Below are 20,547 nucleotides of genomic sequence, written 5' to 3'. Positions count from 1 at the left end.
GGGCACCCCTATGGACTAGAGCCACACATCATTTTGTCTGTGATAGAGGAAAAATCTGTTCATAGAGAAATGATGACACTTTTATACTATGACTGTCCCTCTGTTATGCTGTCCCCCAACCCCTTGTTGCTGTCCTGTACCATTTCTCCGAGTATTCATTTTCTGTTTTCACCGACCCTGTGGTGGGGGATTACAAAGGATTACAAAGGCGGAGCATGCCGACAGGAGACCTCCTGGTCCATATCTAGGTCGGATGCGAAAAAAAATCATAATAATAATAAAATAATAAATAAAAACTATAATAATGTAAATAACAAATAAAATACATAAATAAATGCATAGGTATAGTTAAATAATAAACAAACAGGTAAATAGTAAATAATAATAAATTGACATATAACTAATAATAAATAAAAATCAAACAGACAAATGATAACAAAACAAAAACAAATAATATAAAATAAATTATAATCATTACAGCATCTTGCTTAGGTGTTTATCTAAATGATTCTTAAAGCTTCGAACTGAGCTACATTGCACTACCTGTGCAGGAAGTTTATTCCATTCATTAACTACATGGTTGGCAAAGTTGTTTCTACCTATTTCCAAATTGAATCTATTTCCGGACAGTTTGAGACCACCGTTTCTTGTCTGATTCTCATTCAATGTGAAAATTTTGTCACTTTTGATGTTGTCAATTCCCTTTAGAATCTTACAGACCTGTATCAAGTCACCTCTGAGTCTACGCTTTTTTAGGGAAAACAGATTCATATGTTTTAGTCAATTTTCGTATGATGAGAATACTACCACCAAGTTTTCCCATTTGAGTCGTAAAAGGCGACAAAAAAGGGACAGGGGATGGGATCAGGAGTCCTACTACCTATAGCCCCAAAAGGCGACATTCCTAAAAACAAAAGAAAAGGCATAAGAGGGTCTGGTAGTTTTCAAAACCAGTACCCTAAGGTTTGGGTCTTTTAATGTGCGTGGATGTGGTACAGATGAGAGTAAGAGGGAAGAGATTGGCAGTATGTTTGTGAGAAGAAAGATGGAGGTGCTGGCTTTGAGTGAAACTAAAATGAAAGGAAAGGGCAACTGTGAGTTTGGGAGTGTAGCTGGGAGGTACTCAGGAGTGAAGAGGGGACGAGGGAGAGAAGGGGTGGCTATATTAGTAAGTGAAGAGATAAGTAAGCGGGTAGTGGAGTGGAAGGAGGTTTCTTCAAGGTTGATGTGGATGAAGGTGAAGCTGGGAAGGGAGATGTGGGTTTTTGTAAGTGCGTATGGACCTGGTAGTGAGAAGACCGTAGAGGAAAGGGAGGCTTTTTGGGTAGATATAAATGAGTGCATAGAGGGATTAGGGAGAAATGTCAGTGTAGTTGTATTGGGAGACCTTAATGCTAAGGTAGGAAATGAACTAATAGATGGAGTGATTGGGAAGTATGGAGTTCCCAGTAAAAATCGTAGTGGAGAAATGATGGTGGAGATGTGTCTTGAGAGTTGATGATAGCTAATACAGTATTTAAGAAGAAAGTCAAGCATAAGTACACATGGGAGAGAGTGGTGGATGGAAGGGTGGCAATTAGAGCGTTAATAGACTATATAGTGGTGACCAGGAGTATGGTAGGAAGAGTAAAGGATGTACATGTTCTAAGGGGAGAGAGTGGGGGAATATCAGATAATTTTCTGGTGGAAGGTAAAATGAGTGGAGAATAGGTGGAGAAAGAGGGAATGGACAGAAGGTAGGGAGGTACTTAGAGTGAACTGCTTAAAAAAGGAAAAAAAGGAGAGTGAGTGTAAGAAGAAACTGAAAGAGGAGTGGGAGGGAGTGAAGGATAGAGTAGAACTAGGAGTGGAGGAGGAATGGGGATGGTTCAAGGAGGGAGTCATAAGGTGTACAAAGATGGTGTGTGGAACAAGGAGGGCGGGAGGAAAAAGAAGGAAGGGTAATCAGTGGTGGGATGAGGAAGCAAAGAAATGTGTAGAAGAGAAGACGCAGGCATTCATAGATTGGCTGCAAATTAGGACGAGAGAATCGTATGAGAAGTACAAAGTAAAGAGAAAGGGAGCTAAGCATAAGATAAACGAAGCAAAGAGGAGAGCAGATGTGAAATGGGGTAAGAGTATGACAGAAAATTTTGAAAGCAATAAAAAGATGTTTTGGAAGGAAATTAAAAGAGAAAAGGGAGGCGAAGCAAATAGAGAAGAAAAGTTAGAAGGTGCAGATGGATAGATGATAATGGAAGAGAGGGCAGTGAGAGGAAGGTGGGCAGAGTATTTTAGGGAGTTGCTAAATGTGAAGGAGGATAGGGAGGGAAACGTAGTTGCAGTGGGAAGCGCTAAGAAAATGAGTGATGAGTGAGGAAAATGGAGGAGAAATAGGGAAGGATGAAGTGAAAGCAGCTGTTAAGATGATGAGAGCAGGTAAGGCACCTGGTCTGGATGGATGCCATGCAGAATGTCTGAAGAAAGGAGGTACAGTGATGGTGGACTGGCTGGTGAGGTTGTTTAATGTTTGTTTGAGAGAGGGTAGAGTGCCAGAGGACTGGAGGAGTGCCTGTATAGTTCCGCTTTACAAGGGAAAGGGGGAGAAGTGTGAGTGTAGTAGTTTCAGAGGGATCAACTTGTTGAGTATAGTTGGGAAGGTGTATGGGAGGGTCTTGATTGAGAGGATTTGGAGAGGAACAGAGGGAGTAATTGGTGAGGAACAGTGCGGGTTTAGGACAGGTAGGGGTTGTGTAGATCAGATCTTTGTGGTAAGACAGATATGTGAGAAAGCTATAGGAAAAGGTAAGGATGTTTTCTGGGCTTTTATGGATCTGGAAAAGGCTTATGACAGGGTAGATAGGAAGGCACTGTGGGAGGTAATGCAGATATATGGGATAGGAGGAAAGCTGTTAAGAGCAGTCAAGAGTTTTTACGAGAGTAGTAGAGCTTGTGTTAGGATTAGAAATGGAGAGAGTGAATGGTTTGGGGTAAAGGTGGGACTTTGCCAGGGATGTGTTATGTCACCCTGGCTGTTCAATCTTTACATGGATGGGGTGGTGCGAGAGGTGAATGCAAAGGTAGTGGGTCAGGGGTTGGAGATGATTAAAGAAAATGGAGAAAAGTGGGAGGTGAGCCAGTTGTTGTTTGCTGACGACACTGCGCTTGTAGCAGGATCAGAGGAGGGATTGAGGAAGTTAGTGACAGAGTTTCAGAAGGTGTGTGAAAGAAGGAAGCTGAAGATAAATGTGGGTAAAAGTAAGGTGGTGAGATGTACAAGGGAAGAGAGTGATTGCAGGCTGGCGGTGAGCATTAAGGGTGAAAGACTGGAGGAAGTGGATAGTTTTAGATATTTGGGTGTGAATGTGGCAGGAAAGGGAGGAGTGGGGGTGGAGGTAGAATGTAGATTGAGAGAAGCGAGTAAATGCCTTGGTGGATTGAAAAGTGTAATGAGAAATAGACATCTGGGAATGGATGCTAAGAGGAGGTTATATGAAGGAGTGATTGTACCAACAGCATTGTACGGGGCAGAAACATGGAACATGAGAGAGGAAGAGAGAAGGAATTTGAATGTGTTTGAGATGAAATGTCTGAGAAGTATGATAGGGGTTACTTAGGCTGGATAGAGTAAGAAATGAGGTGAGGAGGAGAACAGGGGTGGAAAGGGAACTGGGAGATAGGGTTGATGAAAGGATATTAGGATGGTTTGGACACATGGAAAGAATGAGTGAAGAAAGATTAGTAAAAGAAGTATGGATGGCAGAGGTGGAAGGAGTGAATATGAGGGGGCATCCTAGGATGAAATGGATGGATGGGGTGAAAGGGGCATTACAAAAGAGAGGAATGTCTGTGGAGGAAGGACGGGAGAGGACAGAAGATAGGGGTGAATGGAGAGGGGTTGTGTATAGATGATGCTATGATGCATGAGGGGGAGTGGGTGGGGGATGGGGGGTGAGGAAGTATGTATGAAAAAAAATTGACGCAGCCCGAAGGGATTTCTCCCCGTCTTCTCCTTTTCTGCATGAAGGGACGGAGAGGGGCGGGGGTCGCCGAATTTATGAAGCGGCCTTGCTGTGGATGTGCTGTGTCTTACAACACTGCTTCTGACCCAGGGCAGTGGACAGGATGCAGGGATGACCCATCATCCAGGAGGTGCCAAGATAAGAGGGAGGGAGGAGGGTGGAGGGGAGTGGAATATATAGGAAATGGAATGGGTGGGAGTGGTTTCTATGCCTTTTTCTTTGTGGCTACCCCCCATGTAGGGGGAAAAAGCCTTTGGTATATGTATGTACGTATGTATGGAAATGGTAAACTAAAAAATAAAAAATAAATAGAAAAGCTACACCAGAGAAATTATGAATATACAGAAGAACAAGGACTGGCAGAAATTACGAGCAATCCTTTCAAGTCTGTATTCACAATTGAGAACTCACCTAACTGTGAGGGAATAGAGACAGAACCCCCCACCCCTCCCAATGAAGGAAATAATTGCAACACAGAAGGAAATCAGTGACCAAATAAAAAACCTTGATGTCAAAAAATTGCATGGTCTAGATAGAATTGCAAATTGGATACTGAAAGAATGCACAGAGGAGTTAACAGATAAAATATACAATATAATCAAATAATTTGACGCAGCCCGAAGGGATTTCTCCCCGTCTTCTCTTTTTATGCAATTGGGGGATGGAGAGGGGGGGTCGCCGATTCAATGAAGCGGCCATGCAGTGGATGTGCTGTGTCTTGCGACACTGCTTCTGACCCAGGGTAGTGAACAAGGTGCATGGATGACCTGTCATCCAGGAGGTGCTAAGATAAGAGGGAGGGTGAAGGGGAGTGGAATGTATTTAGGAATGGAATGGGTGGGAATGGTTTTATGCCTTTTTCTTTTTGGCTACCTCCCTTGTTAGGGGGAAAAAGCCTTGGTATATGTATGTATTGTACCAACACTTGTACCAACATATGTATGTATAATCAAATACTCACTCAAAGAAGGAAAGGTACCACAGGACTGGAAAAATGCAAATACTGTACCAATGTATAAAGGAGGAAACAAGGAAAATCCAACCAACTACAGACTGGTCTCCCTAACAAGAACAGCAGCAAAAATATGTGAAAAAGTTATCAAAAGTAGATGTGTTAAACATCTGGAAGAAAAAAAAACCACACTGAATCAAAATAAATTTGGATTTAGGCAAGGAAGATCATGTACAACAAACCTGATCTGCTTCTATCCAAGACTAATAGAAATAATACAGGAGAGGGATGGATGGATGGGACTGTGCCTTTCTAGACCTACAAAAAAGATTTGATAAAGTACCACACAAGAAACTAATAAGAAAAATAGAATCATTAGGGGACATCAGAGGAAAATTATTGGAATGGATCGAAGACTTCCTGACTGAGAGAAAAATGAGGGTAGTAATTAGAGATAGATACTCAAATTTGGAAGAAATGATAAGTGGTGTCCCACAAGGTTTAGTACAGACTCCAATCATGTTTACCATATATATAAATGACAAAGATGAAGGAGTAGAGTGTTATATTAATATCTTTGCAGATGACGCAAAAATACTAAAAGCAAGAACAGAGGAGGATTGTGAATCACTACAGTTAGACCTGGACAAAATCTGGAAATTGACTCAAAAGTGGGAAGTGAACTTCAATATCAAGAAATGTAGTATAATGGAGTTTGGAAAAAGTAGAAACAGAATATCAAGAAATGATCAAATTGATGGAGAAGTCAAAAAAAGTGAACTCGGAAAGAGACCAGCAAAGACCTGACACCAGACAAACGTATCAATAAAATAGTTGGAGAAACCTTCAACCTATTAAGGTCAATGAAAGTGGCATTTGACTACTTCCACGAGGAAATTATTTAAAAAAAATATTAGTTACACTAATAAGACCAAAACTGGAGTATGCACCAACACTATGGACACCCAGTACTAAAAAGAAAATATAAAGAAATCAGAAAGAATACAAAGAGCAATGACAAAGTTGGCACCAGCTCTTTCCAAATTAACATATGAACAAAGATTGTCAAAATTGTAATTACCAACTCTTGAACAAAGAAGAGAAAGAGGAGATCTCCTGACTATCTATAGAATCATGAAAGGAATGGAAATCCTTATTAGGAATGATTTACTAAATGAGACAATGGAAAAACAAGAGGACATGAAAAGAAACTCAAAAAGGATAACTATAGGAGAGATCTGAAAAAAAATAGCTGGAATAACTTAGATAAAGAAACAGTGTGTGCAAACACTATTCAAGATTTTAACCTCTTCAGTACGAGCTTTAAATCTCGCGGGCAGCAGCCAATGCCAGCCGTACGACATGTCGTAATACAGGTAATCCTCGTTTTACGCGGGTTCACATTACGCGATTTCACATTAAAGCGGTGTCCAAAACTAGGGGGTATTCCTCACATTACACAAATTCCTCAGAGTAACGCGAAATCCGGAAAGTTAAAATATGCGGGCTGCGATTTAGTTCCGTAAGGCAGCCGCTAGGTGACGCTAGCTGATTCCAGCCTCCGCATCCCTCTCGCCACCAAGCTCATTGTTTACCAACGCTTCGTTGTGTCAGCATCTCTGTGTTCATCAAATCATCAGTGTTCTTGTTTACCATGGCTCCCAAGCGCCCAGCGACATTTCCAGCCTGTGATGGTAGGCAGAAGAAAGCAAGGAAGACATTGACATTGGAGCAAAAGCTGGAAGTTCTGGACAGGTTAGATAAAGGGCAGAGAAACAATGTGATTGTGGCGGCAATGGGCCTCAGCGAGTCTACTTATCAAGGCGTAAAGGCCAATTAACCCGTGATCCCACATTACGCGAAATTCACATTACGCGCTGCCTTTTGGAACGCATCTAGCGCGTAAAGTGAGGACTACCTGTAATACTCGCATCATAAAATATAGTCACCGCTTATATCGATCGTTCTCTCTTTCACCCGCGAATTTTGAAAACCACAGAGAATGGGATTACAGACAGTTTAGAGAGTATGTCATTACGGAGGGGCAACTACAATAAATATAATCAAGACGCCGATATGGCAGCCTCGCGTATCCACTTGCTCCTCATGACGCTTACGTATGCGGCACCGTCTGGAAGGGGTTAAGAAAAAATTTGATGCTGAAAGATACAAAGACGGGTCACCATGAGCATAGCTCCCTCTCCGTATAATACAACTAGGTAAATACAACTACGTAAATATCCCTTACATTCCAAGTCTTTGCTCCATACAGCACTATGGATACATTCACTTCTTTATGAATTATAGTTATACATAAGACCTCTTTGTTTCAAAATATACTGTCTGTTGTCAACAGGGAAATCCTTACAAAGTAATAATATTACTCTATTTCAAAAAAATTCTTAATCATTTAAGCTAAAGAAAAAAGTTCAATTTATAAGTGAACTTACTGCTTTGGGCCCTTTGGGAACTGAGTTGTCAACACTAGTCTTGGAAGTGCGGGGTTTGGCACGTGGTGGGCTCGGAGGGAAGTAACTGGCAGGGACAAAGGTCAGTTGGCGCAACTCACCAACCTGGTGCAGATACTGATATCTGAACTGCTGCATGGCGTCACCTTTACCCTTCAGTGCCAACTCGGGAATCTGCAAAATTACATCCATTATTCAGTTTATGGATTATCAGGTTGAAAGTTTTAAACTCCTTCACCACACTCACAATTTCATGGATTTTGTTTCAGATACAGACAGCTGGTTTTATGCAGCTGATGACTGGACTTGGGCCAATCAATTGGGTGTTACACTTCTCCCTTGCAGAAAATCTGTAACCCCAAACAATCTGGCAACAGCATATCTATAAACTAATATTTAAATATCTCCTCTGTGCCTCACTGCATTGCTTCTGACCCAGGGCAGTATGTGGAAGATAGGGATGACCCTTCATCCATGAGGAGCTGAGATGAGAGGAAGGAAAGGGTGCATGGGAGCTGAATTGGTGGTAGTGGGTGTGTGCCTTTTAACTTGGCTACCTCCCTTATAAAGAGGAAAAAGCTCTATGTATATATAGACAGAATACTTTAATAGCTTTAAAGAATAACACCTGTTAAAGTAGCTGAAACTAAGTAAAACCAACTTTTTTCCCTCAAGCAATATCTATCAGTGCTTTCAACATGGAAAATTGGAAAAAGAATGGAAAAAGTGCAGTGGCAAGCCAGAAAATTGGAAAAAGAATGGAGAAAGTACAGTGGCAAGCCACAAAACTGATTCCAAATATAAGAAATAAATCATGAAAATTGACTAAATTATATAATTTTTTTCCTTTAAAAAGCTGACTCAGGGGTGATATGATACAGATCTTTAAGATTCCAAAGGGAATTGACATCAAAAGTGATGAAATTTTCACACTGAATGTGAATCAGACAAGAAATAATGGTCTCAAACTGTCAGGAAGTAGATTTAATTTGGAAGTGGGTAGAAACAACTTCACCAACTGTGTAGTAAATGAATGGAATAAACTTCCTGCAGAGGCAGTGCAATGTAGTACAGTTCAAAGTTTTAAGATTCATTTATATAAGCACTTCATCAATACGCTGTAATGCCTTCCATTTATCTTATTCTATTTTGTTTGTTCATTATTTAATTGGTTCTTATTATCTGTTTGTTTTTTAATTATTTATTTATTCACTATCATAAATTGTTATTTTTCTGTTTGTTTACTATTTGTCATTAACAATTTGTTTGTTTTGTTCATTTGTGTACTTGTTTATATATATTTTTCACACATCCAACTTAGTTATGGACCAAAATATCTCCTATTGGCATGCTCTTCCTTTGTAATCCTTTGATTTTTTTTTTTTTTCCAAAACATCTATGAAGTATGCCAACATCATGAAGGGGGGTATTAACAGAAACTACTGGTCTCCAAAAACAAAAGATCAAAAGTGAGATGGATGGACAGGGTAAAGGAGACATTGGAAGCAAGAGGAATGCCTGTCAAGTAAGGAAGAAAGCGTGCAAAACATAGGAGTGAATGGAGAGTGGTTGTAAATGGATGAATAAATGATACAACCTGAATGGATGTTCTCGCCTGCTCCATAAATTTTTCTAGTGGATGAGGAAGGGGCTGGGGGTCACCATATAATGAAGAAGTGGAGGTTGACCAGCTCCAGCTGTTGGACTTTACTGTTGAAGCACTGTGTTTTGCTGCATTGCTTTACTCCAAGTGGTGTGGCCCAGGAACAAGGATGATCTTTCATCCAAATAGGGGCAATGAATGGGTTCTGGATGGAGACAGAAGGATGCAGGGTAGGTGTATGCTTTGACTCAGCCCAGTCAACTCCTTCATAAAAGGGATAAGGTCTTTTGTTATGTATGTAGGTACTAGATCCTTGTCATGATCCTAAGATGGTGGTCTTTCCATATACATACATGAAGATAGACTCCATAGACAACACAGCAGACACAATCATTCATCCCTACAAGGACTTGTTTCCCCTCAGAAAGATGCTTATCACTTTTCAATTCTATCATCCTTCCACCTTTTTGGTATGATATTGTCCCCAAGGATACAACCTATAAAGAGACAATTTTCTGTCCAAATGTTTCAACCACTGGAATAGCCTACATGATATAACCTAAGTTAAAAACATGAACAAATTATGAAATGGAGAATTAAAAACAGTATGGAATCCCATCAGCATAGTTCCTTTTCTGTATACTACGCCAGCAGCATACTACTAACCATGTATAACCTACCACCTGTACCCCCCAACAAATCTATACAAAAACATATACACACAATCACAACACAAGCACTCCAAGCAAGATCACCACACTCTATATTCCACCTAACTAGCCCCAAACATCATCTCAAATGAGAAATACCTCACATGACTTGCAAAAACACACCAGCATGACTGCATTCAGGTCATTACACACTAGAATATGCTGCAACACTGTAGGCACCTATCACAACGAAGAACATAAGAATATTAGAAAGAATCCAAAGAGCAGCACCTACATTGTCAAATCTGACATATGAAGAAAGGTTGGAGAAATTACATTGTCAACACTGGAAAAGAGAAGAGAAAGAAGCGATTTGTTGACCATTTTCAGAATTATGAAATGGATGGAAATTCTTGATAGAGACGACTTATTAAAATGGGACAAAAGAGAAACAAGAGGACACAAAAAGAAATAAAGAAAGACAGTTACAGAAGAGACCTGAAAAAAATAGCTTCCCACACAGAGTGATTGATGTCTGGAACAAAATGAATAGAGAAACTGTGAATGCCAGAACTATACTCGATTTTAAGAATAAACTGGATGTGGAGAGATATGAAAACGGTCACTACAAGCATAGCTCTCATCCCTTAAAATACAACTAGGTAAATACAGGACAGAAACAGTGCAAACACAGAATAGGCCTGGCCACAGACCCAAAATGCCCTGCAGACATAGAAACACTTCATAATACAATGCCCTACTCTCATTTCACCCAGGGAACAACACAATATCTCTTCCTTGAGTGACATATGGGTCATTCTGGTGGCTGTTGCCAGTTACCTGGGAGCCATGGTTCTCCTGCAATAGACTTGGGGTAATAGACTTTAGGTATATGTATGCCACAATTTAGTGAATACATATTTCTTCCCATAAACAACATAAAATTCTGATAGCAATATAATACCAGATATAAAAATACAAAACATATATTAATATAGTGAGAGCATATGTGATTAGCAAAAATTATTGTTATTGAGCAATATATTACACAAACTATTTATTTAGTCATCCCTTCTTATGACATACCTCTATTCAAACACATTTTGCTCAAAATAACCCATCAACAGCACAATAATAACCTTCCTCAAAATTAAATCTATAAATAATTATAGACAAAATGAACAAATAAACATTACCCCTTCAATCATAAATAAACATATGTTACATAAGTCACTCAACTTAACAACAAAATTATACTCTGTACTGAAGTAATTTAAGAATATATAATCTTCATTCATACTAAAGGATACAAAATGATGGTAAACATACTATTATGTGTTCCAATAGTAGAATTAAAGGTATGTATCCTGCACAAAGAGAAAAGAATTGTGTAGTTCCATTACTCCTACCCAAGGCCTCGACACTGTTGCTCCACCTACAACACACACATAACTGACCTTCTTCATTCACAAAGATGTTCATAATCACTTACAACTGATATTCAATATCATTAAAGTCTTGCAACTTTCATCATCTATTTAACAAAAAATATATATATATATATATATATATTCTTGACCTAATTCAAATCATAATTACTTCCATCATAAACATATAATAAAAACTCAGAACTTGATGAAGATAAGTGAAAAATAGTTCTGAAAATGTGACAAGGAGGCTGGAAACCTGTGGTGTGTCCTTGAAGGGCCCTTGAACTTGGAGGTAATCCTTTGAGCAAGCACAGTCCATTTCCAATATTTTCCAATTCAATACAAGACATCAATAACTCTTATTGCACCTTCAACTTTAATATATGCACACTAGTAAATTATATGCAGCAACACATGGAATCAACTCTTAGTCTATGAATACATTTTCCAAGAAATATATAAAAAGTAAACATTGTGGACTGTCCTCTCTCCTCCTCCACTCCTGCATATTCTGGGTCAAAGAAAGTGGAGACCTTGACCAGGATGGATTTGATTCATCTTGAGAGAATTTGGGGAATCTGACACATATAACAGAGCTCACACACTGTAATCAATAACTCCAAAACAGATTCAAGATGATAAATATTAGTGAATCACAATGTCACAAAAAAGAATCTTACAACAATCTATACATACACATTTGAATCATATATATATATATATAGATGATGTGCCTGAGAAGTATGATAGGGGTTACTAGGCTGTAATCAATAACTCCAAAACAGATTCAAGATGATAAATATTAGTGAATCACAATGTCACAAAAAAGAATCTTACAACAATCTATACATACACATTTGAATCATATATATATATATATATATATATATATATATATATATATATATATATATATATAGATGAAGTGCCTGAGAAGTATGATAGGGGTTACTAGGCTGGATAGAGTGAGAAATGAGGAGGTGAGGAGGAGAGTAGGGGTGGAAAGGGAGTTGGGAGATAGGGTTGATGAAAGAGTATTGGGATGGTTTGGACACATGGAAAGAATGAGTGAAGAAAGATTAGTAAAAGAGGAGTAGAAGGCAGAGGTGGAGGGAGTGAACATGAGGGGGTAACCAATGATGAGATGGATGGATAGGGTAAAAGGATTTATGAAATTTTTGGCTCGAAGGCCAAGCGCCGGAGCCGGTAGGCCATTCAGCGCGATAGGGTAAAAGGGACATTGAGAAAGAGGGGAATGTCTCTTGAGGAAGGAAGGAAAAGGACAGAAGATAGGGGTGAATGGAGAATGGTTGTGTTTGGATGATGTTGTGATGCATGAGGGGGAGTGGGTGGGGGATGGGGGATGAGGGAGTATGTGTGAAAAATAAATTGACACAACCCAATGGGATTTCTCCCCATCTCCATTTCTGCATGAGGAGACGGAGAGGGGGGGGGGCACCAATTTCATGAAGCAGCCTTGCTGTGGATGTGATGTGCCTTGTGACACTGCTTCTAACCCAGGGCAGTGGGCAAGATGCAGGGATGACCCGTCATCCAGGAGAAGCTAAGAGGGAGAGATAGGGTGGATAGGAGTGAAGTATATTGGGATAAAATGGGTGGTAGTGGATTTCATGCCTTTGTTTCTTTAGCTACCTGCTTTGTAAGGGGGAAAGAGCCTTTGGTATATGTATGTATGTATGTGTGTGTGTGTGTATATATATATACATATATATATATATATATATATATATATATATATATAGATATATATATATATATATATATATATATGTTACAGTAAGAACACGTACCTAGGGATTACGCGTAATCCCTGAATGTTTATTCAGTGAATACGCGTAATCCCCGTTTCACTAACCTAACCTAACCTAACCTAACCGAACCTAACCGAACCTAACCGAACCTAACCTAACCTAACCTAAGGTTAGGTTAGGTTAGGTTAGTGAAACGGGGATTACGCGTATTCACTGAATAAATGGTTAGTGAAACGGGGATTACGCGTATTCACTGAATAAACATTCAGGGATTACGCGTAATCCCTAGGTACGTGTTCTTACTGTAACATATATATATATATATATATATATACATATATGGAGGTCACTATCAACAGTGACCTCCATATTACTAAGGCTGATAAATCAAAGGTGGTTATATACATATACATATATATATATATATATATATATATATATATATATATATATATATATATATATATATATATATATATATATGCATATGTACACACATGACAGTCAAAGTGACAGTAAAAATTGGAACTCCAGAAAAAAATCAATTTTCGTGGATCTCAACAATGAGGGAGTACCTGTGTTGTATTAGTAGGGAGAGGGAAAGCTCATGGTAGTGTAGGAAAGTGAAGAAAAAGAAGGGGAGGGATTATACTGTGGGAAATGGAAGGAAATGAGGAAGGGGACCAATGGGACCCGGAAGTCAGAGGGAATGTCAACAAAAGGTATGCAGACAATAGGGGTGAAGTTAAAGAAATTAGTAACAATGTAAAAATTAGAAATATAGATGAGAGCAGTGCAATGGAAGGTGAAGATAATTATTTCTATGGATTTGAGGGAGATGACAACCTCCCCCAATTAGCAAGTCTAGAGGAAAAACTATCAAAAATGAACAAACAGTGGAGGTTAGGTTCAGTCAACTTGCACTGATTACACAAAGAGTTGATAAACTGTAAGAACTAAAGGAGAACCAAAACCTAAATAAAGAAATAGAAGAATTAAAAAGACAGTTAAAAGAAGTAAAGAATGAGAATGAGGAATTAAAAAAGAATAATAAAGAGAATAAAGAGTCCAGAGAAAAAGGTAAGTGGTTGGAAAAAGGTTCAGGAAAATAGCAAAATTGAATTTAGAGATATAGTGAAACAACAGATGAAGGAACACACTAAGGACACGGTTATCAAAGTGATGAGAGAGAATGAGAATATAGTAAGAGACTTAGCAGATAAAAAGAAATATATAATTATGTTAGAAATGGAAGAGAAACATAATCCCAATAGGACTACAAGAGTAAGAGAGGAGAAAGAAAGAGTGAACAGGGTACTAAAAATATTTTAAGAGGGTGAACAGGAAATAGGGAAAGAAATTGAAAGGGTAAAAGGTGCAGATGGAGAGATGATAATGGAAGAGAAGGCAGTGAGAGAAAGGTGGGCAGAGTATTTTAGGGAGTTGCTAAATGTGAAGGAGGATAGGGAGGGAAACGTAGTTGCAGTGGGAAGGGCTAAGAAAATGAGAGTGATGAGTGAGGAAAATGGAGGAGAAATAGGGAAGGATGAAGTGAAAGCTGTTAAGATGATGAGAGCAGGTAAGGCACCTGGGTTGGATGGACGCCATGCAGAATGTCTGAAGAAAGGAGGTACAGTTATGGTGGACTGGCTGGTGAGGTTATATAATGTTTGTTTAAGAGAGGGTAGCATGCCAGAGGACTGGAAGAGTGCCTGTATAGTTCCACTTTACAAAGGAAAGGGGGATAGGTGTGAGTGTAGTAGTTACAGAGGGATCAGCTTGTTGAGTGTAGTTGGGAAGGCTTATGGGAGGGTCTTGATTGAGAGGATTTGGAGAGGAACAGAGGGAGTAATTGGTGAGGAACAGTGTGGTTTTAGGACAGGTAGGGGATGTATAGATCAGATTTTTGTGGTAAGACAGATATGTGAGACAGCTATAGGAAAAAGTAAGGATGTTTTTTTGGCTTTTATGGATCTGGAAAAGGCTTACGACAGGGTAGATAGGAAGGCACTGTGGGAGGTAATGCAGATATATGGAATAGGAGGAAACCTGTTAAGAGCAGTCAAGAGTTTTTATGAGAGTAGTAGAGCTTGCATTAGGATTAGAAATGGAGAGAGTGAATGGTTTGAGGTAAAGGTGGGACTTCGTCAGGGGTGTGTTATGTCGCCCTGGCTGTTCAATCTTTACATGGATGGGGTGGTGCGAGAGGTGAATGCAAGGGCAGCGGTTCAGGGGTTGGAGATGATTAAAGAAAATAGAGAAAAGTAGGTGGTGAGCCAGCTGTTGTTTGCTGACAACACTGCGCTTGTAGCAGGATCAGAGGAGGGATTGAGGAAGTTAGTAACAGAGTTTGAGAAGGTGTGTGAAAGAAGGAAAATGAAGATAAATGTGGGCAAAAGTAAGGTGATGAGATGTACAAGGGGGGAGAGTGACAGCAGGCTGGAAGTGAACATTAAGGGTGAGAAACTGGAAGAAGAGTTTCAGATACTTGGGTGCGAATGTGACAGGAAAGGGAGGAGTGGGGTGGTGGTAGAATGTAGATTGAGAGAACCAAGCAAATGCCTTGGTGGATTGAAAAGTGTAATGAGAAATACACATCTGGGAATGGATGCTAAGAGGAGGTTATATGAAGGAGTGATTGTGCCAACAGCAATGTATGGGGCAGAAACATGGAACATGAGAGAGGAAGAGAGGAGTTTGAATGTGTTTGAGATGAAATGTCTGAGAAGTATGATAGGGGTTACTAGACTAGATAGAGTGAGAAATGAGGAGGTGAGGAGGAGAACAGGGGTGGAAAGGGAGCTGGGAGATAGGGTTGATGAAAGAGTATTAGGATGGTTTGGACACATGGAAAGAAGGAATGAAGAAAGATTAGTAAAAGAAGTGTGGAAGGCGGAGGTGGAAGGAGTGAATATGAGGGGGTGTCCTAAGATGAGATGGAAAAAAACAAGAACAGAACAGTCACAAAGAGAAATTCTATTGGAGAGTAGTGTATATGAAAGTGAGGAAATGGTTCATACATACATATACCAAGGCTTTTTCCCCCTTACAAGGGTGATAGCCAAAAAGGAAAAGGCATAAAATCATTCCCCTCATTCCATCCCTAAATACACTCCACACCCCTCTACCCTCCCTCCCATCTTAGCACCTCCTGGATGATGGGTCATCCCTGCACCTTGTCCACTGCCCTGGGCCAGAGGCAGTGTCGCAAGGCACAGCATATCCACAGCAAGGCCGCTTAATTAAATCAGCGACCCCGCCTCTCCATCCCCCCCCCTGCATAAAAGGAGAAGATGGGGAGAAATCCCTTCAGGCTGCATCAAATTTTTTTCACACATACTACCTCACCCCCCATCCCCCCCACCCATTCCACCTCATGCATCACAACATCTTCCATATACAACCATTCTCCATTCACCCGTCTTCTGTCCTCTCCCGTCCTTCCTCAACAGACATTTCCCCTCTTCCCCAAAGCCCCCTTCACCCCATCCATCCATCTCATCCTAGGACCTCCCTTCATGTTCACTTCCTCCACATCTGCCTTCCATACCTCTTTTACTAGTCTTTCTTCACTCATTCTTTCCATGTGTCCAAACCATCCCAATACTCTTTCATCAACCCTATCTCCCAACTCCCTTTCCACCCCTGTTCTCATCCTCACCTCCTCATTTCTCACTCTATCTATCCTAGTAACCCCCATCATATTTCTCAGACACCTCATCTCAAACGCAATCAAACTCCTCTCTTTTTCTCTCATGTTCCATGTTTCTGCCCCGTACAGTGCTGTTGGCACAATCACTCCTTCATACAGTCTCCTCTTAGCATCCATTCCCAAATGTCTATTCCTCATTACACGTTTTAATCCACCAAGGCATTTACTCGCTTCTCTTAATCTACATTCTACCTCCACCTCCACTCCACCTTTTCCTGCCACATTTGCACCCAAGTATCAAAAACTATCCACTTCCTCCAGTCGCTTTCCCATAATGCTCACTTCCAGTCTACTGCCACTTTCATCCCTTGTACATCTCATCACCTTTTACCCACATTTATCTTCAGCTTTCTTCTTTTACACACTCTCTCAAACTCTGTCACCAACTTCCTCAATCCCTCCTCCGATCCTGCCACAAGCGCAGTGGTGTCCGCAAACAACAGCTGGCTCACCTCCCACTTTTCTCCATTTTCTTTAACCATCTCCAATCCCTGACCCACCACCATTGCATTTACCTCTCGCACCACCCCATCCATGTACAAGTTGAACAGCCAGGGCGACATAACGCATCCCTGATGAAGTCCCACCTTTACCTCGAACCACTCACTCTCTCCATTTCTAATCCTGACACATGCTCTACTACATACATACATATACCAAGGCTTTTTCCCCCTTACAAGGGAGGTAGCCAAAAAGGAAAAGGCATAAAATCATTCCCACCCATTCCATCCCTGAATACACTCCACACCCCTCCACCCTCCCTCTTCCCTCTTATCTTAGCACCTCCTGGATGACGGGTCATCCCTGCACCTTGTCCACTGCCCTGGGTCACAAGCAGTTTCGCAAGACACAGCACATCCACAGCAAGGCTGCTTCATTAAATCGGCGACCTCCCCTCTCCATCCACCCATTGCATAAAAGGAGATGGGGAGAAATCCCTTCAGGCTGCGTCAAATTTTGCTCACACATACTACCTCACCCCACATCCCCCACGCCCATTCCACCTCATGCATCACAACATCATCCACATACAACCATTCTCCATTCACCCCTGTCTTCTGTCCTCTCCCGTCCTTCCTCAACAGACATTCCCCTCTTCCCCAAAGCCGCCTTCACCCCATCCATCCATATCATCCTAGGACGTCCCTTCATGTTCACTCCCTCCACGTCTGCCTTCCATACCTCTTTTATTAGTCTTTCTTCACTCATTCTTTCCATGTGTCCAAACCATCCTAATACTCTTTCATCAACCCTATCTCCCAACTCCCTTTCCACCCCTATTCTCCTCCTCACCTCCTCATTTCTCACTCTATCCAGCCTAGTAACCCCCATCATAATTCTCAGACACCTCATCTCAAACACATTCAAACTCCTTCTCTCTTCCTCTCTTATGTTCCATGTTTCTGCCCCATACAGTGCTGTTGGCACAATCACTCCTTCATACAGTCTCCTCTTAGCATCCATTCCCAAATGTCTATTCCTCATTACACTCTTTAATCCACCAAGGCATTTACTCGTTTCTCTCAATCTACATTCTACCTCCACCTCCACTCCACCTTTTCCTGCCACATTTGCACCCAAGTATCTAAAACTATCCACTTCCTCCAGTCACTCTCCCTTAATGTTCACTTCCAGTCTACTGCCACTTTCACCCCTTGTACATCTCATCACCTTACTTTTACCCACATTTATCTTTAGCTTTCTTCTATTACATACTCTCCCAAACTCTGTTACCAACTTCCTCAATCCCTCCTCCGATCCTGCCACAAGCGCAGTGTCGTCAGCAAACAACAGCTGGCTCACCTCCCACTTTTCTCCATTTTCTTTAACCATCTCCAATCCCTGACCCACTACCCTTGCATTTACCTTTCGCACTACCCCATCCATGTATAAGTTGAACAGCCAGGGCGACATAACGCATCCTTGACGAAGTCCCACCTTTACCTCGAACCACTCACTCTCTCCATTTCTAATCCTGACACAAGCTCTACTACTCATAAAAACTCTTGACAGCTCCCAGAAGCTTTCCTCCTATCCCGTATATTTGCATAACCTCCCACAGTGCCTTTCTGTCTATCCTATCGTAAGCCTTTTCCAGATCCATAAAAGCCAAAAAAAACATCCTTCCCCTTTCCTATAGCTTTCTCACATATCTGTCTTACCACAAAGATTTGATCTATTGATCTACACAACCTCTACCCATCCTAAATCCACACTGTTCCTCACCCTCTGTTCCTCATACTTTTTCTTTTAGGAATGTCCCCTGTAGCCCACAGGGGACGTTTCTAAAAGAAAAAGTATGCTCTATTACTCTCGTAAAAACTCTTGACAGCTCCTAAAAGCTTTCATCCTATCCCATATATCCACAAAACCTCCCACAGTGCCTTTCTGTCTACCCTGTCATAAGCCTTTTCCAGATCCATAAAAACCCAAAAAACATCCTTCCCCTTTCCTATAGCTTTCTCACATATCTGTCTTACCACAAAAATCTGATCTACACAACCTCTACCTGTCCTAAATCCACACTGTTCCTCACCAATTACTCCCTCTGTTCCTCTCCTAATCCTCTCAATCAAGATCCTCCCATAAGCCTTCCCAACTACACTCAACAAGCTAATCCCTCTGAAACTACTACACTCACACCTTTCCCCTTTTCCCTTGTAAAGTGGAACTATACTGGCACTCCTCCAGTCCTCCGGCACTCTACCCTCTCTCCAGCAAACATTAAATACCCTAACCAGCCAGTCCACCATCACTGTACCTCCTTTTTTTAGACATTCTGCATGGCATGCATCCACACCAGGTGCCTTACCTGCTTTCATCATCTTAACAACTCCCTTCACTTCATCCTTCCTTATTTCTCCTCCATTTTCCTCACTCATCACGGTCATTTTCTTAGCATTTCCCACTGCAACTATCTTTCCCTCCCTATCCTCCTTCACATTTAGCAACTCCCTAAAATATTCTGCCCATCTTCCCCTTACTGCCTTCTCTTCCATTATCATCTCTCCATCTGCACCTTTTACCTTTTCTCTACTTGATTCGCCTCCTCTTCCTCTCTTAATTTCTTTCCAAAACATCTTTTTATTACTTTCAAAATTTTCTGTCATACTCTTACCCCATTTCACATCTGCTCTCCTCTTTACCTCCTTTACCTTGTGCTTTATAAAGAAACTAGATAGAAACAAAGAAGCTAGAGAGAATTCAAAGAGCAATGAAAAAGATGGCACCAGCATTTTGCAAGTTGATATATGAACAAAGACTTGATAAACTAAACTTATCAACCCTAGAACAAAGAAGAGAAAGAGGTGATTTGATAACCATCTACAAAATTATGAAAGGGATGGAAATTCTTGATAGGGATGACTTACTAAAATGGGACAGAAGAAATACAATAAAAGGTGGAGAGGAACTCTCTTTAGTTTTGATCCACAGGCCCAATTAGCCCTCAATAGGAGCTAGCTTAAAAATTAGCAAAGAGTGTGACTTTTAAGCTAGTTCCCCAATAATACTGAGGACCTTTTCAACATCTCCAAAAAAAAACAGTGTCCTAATGGACTCACCATAGCCAGCTGCAGATACTGGCGAGCAAGATGCCCATGAAGATTCATGCGAGCTCCTACCATTGACTTGAGAAGTATAGCAACCAGTTGTGTGGCATGGAAATTCAATAGGGGCAGTTCTTCCAGTAGCTGTGTATTCATTGCTTCATATGTACCCTTCACTTGGGACAATTCCTCTTCCAGCTGGTTAGAATAAATATAAACAAATTAATCAAAACAGAAAATAAACAAGGATTTTTACTTACTAGTGACATTTCTTAAACTCTGAAAATATGTATAATAAACAAGCATGCATACCATCTCATTCTTGTTTTTCCTCTCAATCTCCATCCACTTATGCTTTCCACACTCTCTTTACTAGTCTCTCCTCATTAATTCTTTCCAAGTGCACAAAAA

The 20,547-nt window shown here is 40.6% G+C and overlaps 1 protein-coding gene across 3 annotated transcripts in view; it reads right to left on the bottom strand.

Moving 5' to 3' along the window:
- LOC143023129 (uncharacterized) overlaps nt 1–20,547 on the bottom strand; it is a 136,882-nt gene that overhangs the window by 30,541 nt on the left and 85,794 nt on the right. For all 3 annotated transcript variants that reach the window (XM_076181639.1, XM_076181638.1, XM_076181640.1), the window contains 2 exons: nt 20,152–20,334; nt 7,404–7,595 (listed from right to left, as the gene is read on the bottom strand). In XM_076181639.1, the coding sequence (XP_076037754.1) occupies nt 7,404–7,595; nt 20,152–20,334 (375 nt within the window). The remainder of the gene's footprint in view (nt 1–7,403; nt 7,596–20,151; nt 20,335–20,547) is intronic.

This window comes from Oratosquilla oratoria, unplaced genomic scaffold, assembly GCF_046742065.1.
Source record: "Oratosquilla oratoria isolate Oo_2021 unplaced genomic scaffold, ASM4674206v1 SCAFFOLD45, whole genome shotgun sequence".
NCBI lineage: Eukaryota > Metazoa > Arthropoda > Malacostraca > Stomatopoda > Squillidae > Oratosquilla > Oratosquilla oratoria.
Note: the sequence above shows the minus strand (reverse complement) of the source record. Positions and strands in the feature narration are given on the sequence as shown.